Source organism: Mesitornis unicolor, unplaced genomic scaffold (assembly GCF_000695765.1).
Source record: "Mesitornis unicolor isolate BGI_N332 unplaced genomic scaffold, ASM69576v1 scaffold20156, whole genome shotgun sequence".
Lineage (NCBI taxonomy): Eukaryota > Metazoa > Chordata > Aves > Mesitornithiformes > Mesitornithidae > Mesitornis > Mesitornis unicolor.
The window spans coordinates 1,922-13,096 of record NW_010190540.1 but is presented as its reverse complement, the minus strand read 5'-3'; the positions used below and the strand labels follow the sequence as shown (position 1 = coordinate 13,096).

Genomic DNA, 11,175 nt, shown 5'->3' with positions numbered 1-11,175 from the left:
TGCTGAATTTTCTTGTTAATGAGTTTTTTCTTCAAGATAACAAGGATCAAGCTTTCTCTTCCACACTTGTTGATTGATGAGCACATTTGGTATTTTTGTAATTTTGTTTGTGGATGTATTTTGGATTTTGAACTTTCTCAGTAGCACAGAGCAAGTTGGGAGTGGTATGGTGGGAGAAAGGTAGGAGAGAGCAGGGTCACTTCTTTCTGCTGTGGTTTCTGTTTATACCAGATTAAAATGGTTGTGAAACTACTCTGTAATACGCATTTATAGCTGAAGAGCCTTGATACTAGAAAATGGAACAGTTTCATGTTGTTCTACTCTGAGTTTTGAATTTGGAGGTTGTGTTAAATCACAAAAATACTGTTTCTTGCTTGTGCCCTCTCTTTACTGTGCTCCCTTAAAAACAGTGTTTCTTCCAAAAGAAATGGAAATAGGTTGATGAGTACAGGACTCCACAAAGAGAAGGTGTTACAGCAGCACGCCTACATTGAGTGTAGAAATCTATGACAATTGTCTTCAGTTTCTTCCTAAATCCACCATGGTGTACACTGTTACGCTTTTATTATGGTCTGCTTGGTACAAACCAAGACTGGATTACACAGCTCAGAGGTAAAGAGGATTCTTGGAACAAGATAGGGTCATCCTATGCTCTGTAATCCTGGCAAAAACAACCAAAACAATACAGATGTATCTGTGGGCAATTAATTTTTCACTATTGCTTATAAATTGGATGACTAGCTAAGAATTTGGCCTCTAGCTTTTTAGACATTGCAAAGTCCTATAGTTTTGTTTAGGACTGAACCACTACAGACCAGCCAGGTTTCAGTCACAGATTAAGGAGGACGTCTTCTGTATGATTTCTTGCTGGGAGCTAGTGATTATTCACCTAATAGATCTGCATTTTAAAGTCATCCTTGCAGAATTATATACAGATTACTGTTTAGGAAATTGTGTAAGTGTACCTTGTGGGGTTTGGGTTTGTGGTTTTTTTTTAGTTTGAAAGGAATATTTGGAAATTTTTGTGTTGATTCTTAAAGATACACTTAAATCAGCCTGCAAGATATCAACCAATAGTAATTTAAAGTATATGTATTTTTGCCTTCTCTATCGCATAAAGGGACAGATGTTTTGTCATTAGTGTAAGGTGTTACATGAACATCTCAATTTAGAGTAATAACATGCTTTCTATTTAGGGTGGTAAGTGATGCCTTGCATTTCAGGTAGAGCGCTATCAGAGGGCTGAATTTGGTGCTAGCAGAGAAGTAATGTGCATGGGTAAAGTTTTATCCTGGTGACTTTGCATGGTCATTCTGCATTGCTATTGAATGAGGCAGTGTTACACATGCTCAAGTGTGTTGGGCAGCCAGCTCCCTGGTCGAGGAAACTGCTGTAAATTGAAAGCTAAAGGTTTTTGCTTCGTTAGGGAATGGATCAAGCTGAAAAGTAATTGATTTCTTTGCACAGATTTTTGTTCTTTCTGGCAATGAGCAGCTGGTGGCAAGGGGAAGGGCAGGACTGTTGGGTTTGCAAGTGTCAGCTTTTTATGTGGGGTTACAGTGATTCTGTATTAAAGCCTATAGCTTTGTAGCAAAATTCAGTTTTGTAATTGTTGAGAGTTGTAGCTGAGGAAGAGGCTGAAAGGGAGTCAGTTGGTTTCTGAGTGAGTAGTAGGCATGGGAGGGAGCAGGGGGACTTGAGGCACACCTATATGTAGTCCAAACCAATACAATTTAGGTCTTTTGTTAGTACAAATGTGTGCTTTCAGTTAATGTTATTGTAGGATACTGAGATACTGAGATACTGATTTTCAAGGAAACCTTAGGTGCTGCAAGGAGAAATTAATTTTGGTTAACAGATTAAGCAAAGATAACTTTTTTGTTTCGTTTCTTATCTAAAGCCGAAGTAGTGTTGCTTTTAAATTTTAATATAATGGTTGTGGTTTAACATCAATGTTGATAGCTGTAATCACAGTTTCTGGTGATTTTACTTTTCTTTTGTTACTGGTCTCCTCAGTAGTCTTTCTCTGCTATTTTTTGTCTAAGAAACTCTCTCCTAATTAACAAGTGCTTGGAGAACATTCATGTTGAAAAGGAAGAGTAAAGGTTAATTTAATTCTGAGGTCTCTGTTCCACCCATTTCTAAAGCTGTTTGATGGAAAACCTAAATTGATGTCCCTCAGCTAATCTGAAGCTGTGAATTACTCCTAGCTATAATCGATTGTTCATAAAATCCTAAATTAACTCAATTGTTGAAAAAATATTCTAGCATTTTATTTGATTTTAGATATTTTACCTGATACGAGCTTAGGTTGTCTATGCTACGCAATTAAGAACTATCATCAGGTAATCTTAGAAGTCATACTTTGGAGATGGTATGGGCTTTTTTCATTTGGACATTTTGCTTAAGACAAAAGGCCTATTTCAAAAACATTCATTTTGAGTCTGTTCTTGAAATTCCATGCTTAGGCATTTACATTCAGACAGAATATTCAGGAGAATGAAAAGAATGGGTACAGGGTTGTTTTAGTGGGTGGTTTTTTGTTGTTTGTTTTTGTTTTGTTTGTTTTTTCTTCTTTCTCCTTCCTTGCAGCTGTGATCAAGGAAATCTGTAAAACTTTCATCTTCTGAAATCTTGATGAATTTGTATTTTTCTTCCAAAGTATCTGGACATTGGCATTAATTTTTTGTATCTGATTCTGAAAAATGCATATCTTGGGAGTGATGATAGTCTTTTTAAGAAAAATTTGGCATCTACTGCCTTCCTAAGTTACTGTTGTAAGTATTTTAAGAGATAGGGCAGTTTACCTTATTAGAACTTACTGTTAAGCAAGATTCTTCAGTCTTCCTCATTCTTCTGCTCGCAGCAGATACTTGAGAGACTCTTTGCTGCAGTGGTGAAGTGAACAAGATGTAGCTTGGAAGAAACCCAAGGAAGAGGCTGAAGGGTAGGCAGGGTTTGGTAGTTAGCTTCCTTTTCATGATGTATTTAAACTGTCAGCTTTCATTTAACATCTGAAGCATGTCCCCTGGTACTATAAACTGAAACAATGTATTTCTTTAGCAGAGGTATAAATACTTAATGTTATTTAGTTAATAAGTAGGCACTGCTGTTCTTTTGAGTAGTTCACTGTATGAGACCTCCTTCCTTATCTTACACATTTCATATAATTTGTATCATTAATAGGTGAACATTATACCAATTATAGGCAAAGCAGACAGCATTTCTAAAACTGAACTACGGAAGCTCAAGGACAAAATCATGAGTGAAATAGTTAGTAATGGCATCCAGACATACCAGTTTCCAACTGATGATGAAACAGTTTCTAAACTTAATACCATCATGACTGTAAGTAAATGACAAAATTTCAGTACTAAAGCTTCAGTCTCTAATGCCGATTCATGCCTGTTCTTTCACCATTATCTTGAGGCTTACAGGTTTGTATTTATAAAAAGTTTGGGTTTTTTATTTTTCTCTCTCCTTAAAAAAGCTCGTATGCTTTGGGTTTTTTCCCTACTTGGATATCTTTCTGTGCCTCTGCTTGTTTTAGGAGGCGTTTTCTTTTCTGGCTCAGCAACAGAAAAGAGGTTCTGACTCAAATACTTTTTGTAATTTCTGGGCAATTAATATATAATTACTAACATGGGTGGGCAAATTGGCTTTGCTCTTTTCCTCAGCAAATACTACCTTACATCTGTTTGGGAAGATACTCAGGTGCCTCGTTTCTCCATTTTTTTTCTGTTTTTTTTCAGTTTTCCACCTGCTTTTTCCTTTTATTTAGTACTTTAGATTGAAATTAGGACAGATTTTCGCTGGGGATTTAGAAGTCAGATATAGTTCTGGCTTTTTTTACTATTGTCCTTTCAGATCCTCCCAGGAGTATGTGCCAGCTTCAACTAAGCTTGCAAAGCTGGATGTCTTTGCTTTGAGCACTTTGTATTTGCTGTTCACGTGCATATGTTTGTAGATGTAGGTTGAACAGGGCTTTGGGAAACCTGGTCTGGTGGGAGGTGTCCCTGGCCATGGCAGGGAGGTTGGACCAGATGATCTTTAAGGTCCCTTCCAGCCCAAGCCGTTCTCTGATTCTGTATACAGAAACATATGCTTGCATGTACTGGGGTTTGAAAGTAGGAAGGAGGAGCCAGTACACTGGTGTGTGCAGTTCTGCAGTCCCAACCTCTGTCACCTGTGCCGGGGAGGGAGGCTGTCATTCAGTAACAGGTCCTTCTGCTGTGTGGTGGTCATCTGTTACTTACCCCTTTCATGCTCTGCTAGTGATTTATTTTCCAGTTAATGATATTTTGTTTTATTTGGTGAGCTATTGTGGGTCAGCATGCAGTCAGTCACTACCCAGCCTGTATTTCTGGTGATTTGACCAAGCCCACAGCAGTAACCCTACCTTGGGTTCAAACCTGTGATCATCTCATGACTGTTACAGGTGATTTGAACTCTGGCTGAATGCAAATCAAAGGGATATGTTGTGGAGCAACTTTCTTTGTACTAGTGATACTCTTCCTAATGCAGCTCAGGATGTAGTTGTCTGCCACTGGGGCAGACCACCTGAGTCAGGTCCAACCTGTTCTCCTCCAGGAACCGCACATCTTTCTTCTGCAAAATGCCTTTCCACACGGTCGGCCTCCAGCATGTGCTGGAGCATGGCATTATTCCTCCGGATGTGCAGGACATGGCATTGCTCTCATTTGAACTTCATGAGATTCCTGTTGACCCATTTCTCCAGCCTGTCAAGGTTTCTCTGAATTGGCAGCACACCCATCTGGTCTATCAACTGCTCCTCCCAGTTTTGTTACTGTAGCTTGACTTTTGTATCAGTAGTTTGACTAGCTACTGATCTCTTCAAAGTGGCTTTTAGTTTGAAACTGCCTGTTAACTTTTCCTGAAATGGTGATTTCCCCCCCCCCCAATTTCTTTCTGAAGTGTTTGCTTTTCAGTTCTGACGTAATGCTGAGAGATAAGACTGTATTGATGTGACTCTCACACGGGCATTTGCCATTTGCCGTAGTTGGAAGTACAGAAGAGGTGAAAATCGGAAACAAAATGGTGAGAGCTCGTCAGTACCCTTGGGGAGTTGTAGAAGGTAAATGAATTCTCAAAGGAGAATCTTTTAAGGAGATTTTTGTTGTTGAAGTATAAAATTTACCAATACTAAAAGGACTGATATTATCCACTGATGCCATAGTGATTGTGTTTTGGATCAACAGTTTAAGGAGTTTACCAATTAATACTTGAGATGTGCACTAACTGGTAGTTTCATCAGCACTGATGCATCCTTGGAATCAAGCTATGAAATGGTGTGTGTATTATTTGGGTAGATTTGTATGGTGGCAGTGCCTCTGGCACTACCAAATTTCAAAGTTTTATGATTGTCAGTAAAGAAGGGAAAAAAAGAGAGAAATTTATTGTTGCTCAACTCAAACAGGAAATTGGAGTGTGTTGGAACATGTTCACCAGTACTTAAAGTTAGTTCTTCAATGTGTATATTAGAAAGTATGAAGAAGTATAAGAGGTATAACAAACAATGAGATGCCTCTTCCTGGAAGTATAATTAGTAAACAAAATAAATTAATCTCAATACTGTTTAAAATATATTTTGCTAGCTGTGCACAATAATAGTCTTCCTCTTTTAACTGATTAGTGGAAAATGGGAACCACTGTGACCTTGTAAAGCTGCGCAAGGTGCTTGTTTGCAATATGAAAGACTTAAAAGAGCAGACCCATGCACGGTATTATGAGTTGTACAGGCGCTGCAGACTGGAGGAGATGGGCTTCAGTGACATTGGTCCTGAGAACAAATCAGACAGGTAAAGGACTTCATGTGCAGCACTTGCTTTCAGCATCCATTTGCTTGACACTTGACTGTATCAACCCAATACAGAGTAGGGTTCATACATAGAATAAGTTTTCTGAAAAGGAAAGAATTGGGATTTTAAAAATCAGAGTAGGTATGTAGCTGTTTGTTCAGTTATCTTAATGGAGAAGTATATGGGATTGTATGAGCATTGCTTTTAAAGGCATTCAAGCTAGCTGTATTTCTGAAATCTTTCTCTTTTAGAATAAACCTGGGGATTTTAATTTTTGTCATGGAGAATGTAATTTTTTTTTTCACATATATGCACTTTATGCCTTTTATATTAATTTCATTATACATTACCATGCTGGTTTGCTTTCTCCCTTAATAATGTATGATTCTGAACCATGGTTTGGTTGGACTCAAATCTCAGAAGGAGCTGAAGAAAAAGCTTTTACCAAGTTGTTGGTTACACTGTTGACTTCCCACTTTATCTGTCCTAATAACAAGTATCTAGCCTTTTCAGGTCAAGAAATCTCTTGTTAGGCTGTAGGAAGTTAATAGAGGATTCCAAAGGGAAATTAAGCAGAGGGTTAGAGGCACTCGGTGGTTTCATGTAGTAAAGCTGCTTTCTGCAGGAGGTATTTACATTTTTTATATCCAGTTTGTTTAACCTTTTATTTCCAGTTCTGTCATCTCTTCCACTTCCAGCTTCCTTTGGTCGTTTTATGCATGGTATTTTGTCAGTTGTTAGAATCCTGACAGGGAAGAACTGATGCTTCAGGAGTTGTTCAAGCCTTTGTGGTTTATCAAGGTGCTAGTATTGCATAGTTATAGTGGGAAATACCAACATGAAAACAAAGCAAGACTATGCATTAAAAACAAGTTTCTTGTGCTTTGAACCAACTGGTTTGTTTACTTCTTGTTTTACTTAGTGGTCAAATTGTCCTTACCCATTCTGTTCTGGCAAAAATAAATGACTTTTAAATGGCTTCCCTTCAAATAGTTGTTTTTAGTGACTTAAATTCTTTGCTTTCACCTGCACTTTGCATAGAAGTTCTAGGGCCGTTGCAGTTGCTGTAACTTGTAGAGTGTTGCTGGAGCAGCATTTCTTTCACTTTGACTAGGTCTAATTTATATGTTGTTCATTGTTTGATATATATATATGATTGCATTGAATCAGTATTGACTGATTGAGGGGACAGTTTCCTTCTTTCAAAACAAGAATAATAAGCAGAGGTCTGTTGAAAAAAACCTGAAGATTGGTATTCAGGCTGTATGCTTGCATATTTGGATTCTCTGATGTTAATCATTCTCTGATTTAGTTGTTGTTCTATGCTCATAATTACAATTTGTTCTTCATCATAATTGCAGTTAAACATAATTGTAACAAACATCTCTGTTGCTCAATATGTGAGCAATTGTACATTCCATTGCTTTATTTCTCCCTGAAACTGAGATATTCAGACCTTACAGTTCTCAGAATAAAATAATGTTTATTTTTCAGTCTATTTTGAGGATGATGAAGTAATGCGAAGAATTTAATATGTAGAGGAAGGTTGCTATGACTCTAGTTGTCTTTTTCTGAGAGAGGAAACCTACTATCTGAAAGGCTATTAGACTTCTTCCTTAAGAAGTCACTTGGGCATGGAGTTCATCTGACCAACTGCAGAGCTTTGCATTGGAGCTAAGTATTTTAACTTTCTTATGGTAAGGCTGAATTTCATCCAAAATACATGTATTTCACGCCTCTACTGGGAAAATGGTAATTATTTAAACCTATCACATCCTTAGTGTTGCGTAATATCAGCTTAGGTACTTCATTGAGTCAAGGGACCATGCTAAAAATAGCTGCCTTTAGTTAACTTGTAAATTTTTTAGTTCTTCTGACATATGTCAATTGATAGCTGAATGTTATTTAACTTTTTGCAAGTGTAGTTTTCAAATCTTTCAACTTTTTCAAAGTTTGAAAGCTTTTTAAAATTTAAATGAACAAACTGTAAAATAGTGTGTAAATAACTGCGTAGTTCAAAGCGCACAAACATTGTGTTCTGCTGAGAGTTGAATTCGCTTCAGAATCTTTGTTTATGAACAGAACATGTTTGATTTGCATCTTTATACTTAGGCTTTCATGTTCTAAGTCTTATGCAGATAGAAAAACTGCGTGTCACAGCTATGCTTGTGTCGAGAGGTAGGTGATAGTGCTGTTATGAGGTATGTAATGGATTAATAAGGTGTAGACTTTCTTCACAATCCCTTCCCTTCCTCTAAAACCTCAATAAGAATACATCATTTGAATAATTGTCGTTAACATCTTAATTTTGCAAGTGGTTTTGTACAGAGTATAAAACTCTAGGGGTCCAACCCAGCAAAAGGAAAGAACCTGTGAATTTGACTTTCATAATGTGCTATATGAGAAGCAGTGAAACCAGTTTTCAGGTAAATGGAAAAGTGTTTTACTGTGAGCAATGGATGCAGTAATGTTGAAAGGATTGGCTTAAGAGCTGGTGAACTATTTCCCCCTGCTTCTCAAACCTCCTGAAACCAAAGACTGTTTGGATCATTATGTTGCTGATATACTAAGCACGGAAGAGGAAAGTTTGTTTTAATTTTGTCTTTGTGATTTCCAGAACAATTCAGTTCAAGGGCAGGAGGGATTTAAAAAAAAATACACATTCATTTCTCTTCTTCCTTATAAATCTGATTTGGTTACTTAGTAAATACAGTGTCTTCCAAGTTAATATTTTATTAATTTCAAATCAAAATTGCTTTTACCTGATAAACTAGCTGAGGTTGAGTCTAAAGATGTCCACATAATGAAATGAAGGTGTGATTGCAGCATATTAGCTTAGTTCAGCACTAGCTCTAGCTACTTTATTGCATCCAAAGGCAGCATGTTGGTCCAAAAGTGTGTCAACTGGGATTGCTAACACTTGAAAAATCCATGCTGTAGCTTTATGATTAATATGTCTGCTATCTAAACTTAAAGATAGTGTAAATACCTGTGGGAAAAGCATGCCCTTGTTTCATGTGATAAGTACAATTTCGGGATGACCTGTTACTTCACAGCTGATAGAAAACAAACCCAAAAAGTTGTTCTTCCAAATTTGTTTTGTTGCAATATGTTGCTGAAATAAGGTAAAATAGGAAAAGTGACCTTGATCTTATAAACATTAAGTCTTAAGCAATTTCAAGATGATTGTTCTCTCTTTATATTTTGAATACAACTAAGAAACTTTAGGATTGAGAAACTGCCCAGTTATTGTAAATTTGAATATAGAAATGAGCTGTTTGAGCTTACTATTGCTCTAAATCAGTTTTTAGATATCCTTTTTTATAAGTCTTTCAATTTATAAAGTGTTTTAATAGAAACAGTAGAAGATGAGACTTAAAGTGTATTAAAAATATAAAGCAAATTTAAATATTCTATAGACATATCCGTTTATTTTACCTCAGAGTGAAAGGCATGAGATACCTGACAAAGGACAGTAAGTCATCATAGCTGAGAAGGGCTGACTAATCAGTACTAGGAAAGTGTTAGAAGAGATGAATGATGTAAGAGGAAAGCCCAAGAATAAAGAGCTAGAACATTTTCCTTGTTTTGATCCATTCATAAGCCATGTGTCCTACAAGATACTGGACAGATCCTCTTGTTTTTTGTAACAGCCATTAGCACAGCTCGGATCCACCAATTCTGCCTCTTTGGAGTCTCGTGACTTCGAGAAGTTAGTGGTAAATGTTTTGTTGGAAGAACTTGTGTTGTGAAGCCGGTATGCTTTCAAAGGTAGTGTGCTCTTTGGTGTATGAAAGACGTCTGTGTACAAGCTCCATTCCTTTTTCCTTGAAAAGCAGAACTTTTCCTGCCAGCACTGTGGTGATAGCAGTGGTAGTACTGACCCTGAAGATGTCACACCTGTGGTACTATGTGAATAAATTACCGGCATCTTTTAATTTGCTATGATATGCTTTGATATGAAAGAAGTTTCTTGATTTCAAGTACCTGTTGTATGGAAGAAAAAAAAAAGCCTCATGTACTGAAATATCTAGCAGGCTAACTTTTTTTTAAAAAAAAAAAAAAGAGAAGGGAGGCATAGATTTAGAAGTAAAGAAGTGCTTTAATTACTTGCTGTACTGTTTTGTTGCCAGATATGTGCTCAATGATCTGAACTACTTTACACTTCCTGTATATTTTCAAATTATAGTAGTGTTATAGTATGCAGTGTATTAGCTTCTGATAGGGAGAATTCAGGAAAAAACAAGCAGTCTTGAGATCTTGGCTGATACACGTTGGAAAGTAACCCTATTTTTTGGATGTTGAACTACTTAGAAATTGTATTTATTCTATATTAGTATAACTCTGCTATATTTAAATTTTGACATTGCATAAAGAGAGTGGCATATATTTTGAAGCTCCTGTTATTTTCCTTCCTTCTTTTTCATATAGGAATAATCAGGTTTTTTGTTGTGTTAATGCTCCAGATGCATTGTTTTTGTAATGTTCTATTTTAAGACTGAGGTTTCCCAATGCAGAAATTTTGGGAGATTTTTCTGGCAATTTCAGTGTTTTATTAGTAAATAATGTAAAGAAAAAGGTCTTGCATGTTGCAACTAAATGTTATAACTCAAGTCGTAGAATATGAGATTTCTTAAGTGCTGTGTTTACTTTGAAATGTAAATTGCCCAGGAGCTGTTAGCATAAACAATTTTACTCAGGGTTGTTTACTTAAATAAAAATTTAGAAAGGTAAAATGCTTGCTTCTGTTTAGGTTTGCTTATGAATTTTTATTTGGGGATATGTAGAAATTAATATTTAATTTCTAGTAATATTATTTTCTGTTAATATTAATTGTTTAACTAATATTCTGGATTGTTTGTTTTCCACATTGAATAAAGCAATGTGCGAGAGACTTGCTTACATTTTGAACTTCAGTCTACAGGAAGCCTATGAGGCAGAGAGGCATGAGTTCTCCCCTGAAGTGCAAAGAAAAGAGGAGGAGATGAAACAACAGTTTCTATTGAAAGAAGCAGAGCAACAGGTAAGCACGCCTGCCTGTCTTGAGTCTGTGTGCTGAGATTTGGAACAGTTAAGTTCTTAGCAAAATCACAACTAAGTGATTTTTATAATTTCCTAATATTTTGAGGACAGTAATGCTTAAAAGCAAAAGCAGATTAATCAATCTGCTAATTCAATCAATCTGCATAATCAGACACAAGTAAACAAGAGCACAAGTCTTATGAGGAGCGGCTGAGTTTAGTCTGGAGAAAAGGAGGCTGAAGGGAGACATTATTGCTCTCTGCAGTTACCTGAAAGGAGATTGTGGTGAGGCAGGTGTCAGTCTCTTCTCCCAACTAGCAAGTGATAGAATGAG

The 11,175-nt window shown here is 36.6% G+C and overlaps 1 protein-coding gene across 1 annotated transcript in view; it reads left to right on the top strand.

Annotated features, from left to right (window-relative positions):
* LOC104542212 (septin-10-like) overlaps positions 1 to 10,842 on the top strand; it is a gene marked incomplete at its 3' end in the record, with an annotated part of 16,864 nt that extends 6,022 nt beyond the window's left edge. Inside the window, 5 exon segments of the mRNA XM_010186440.1 lie at positions 464 to 468; positions 3,187 to 3,346; positions 4,997 to 5,095; positions 5,654 to 5,819; positions 10,737 to 10,842. Of these exon segments, the coding sequence (XP_010184742.1) occupies positions 464 to 468; positions 3,187 to 3,346; positions 4,997 to 5,095; positions 5,654 to 5,819; positions 10,737 to 10,842 (536 nt within the window).
* Between the last annotated feature and the right edge of the window lie 333 nt (positions 10,843 to 11,175).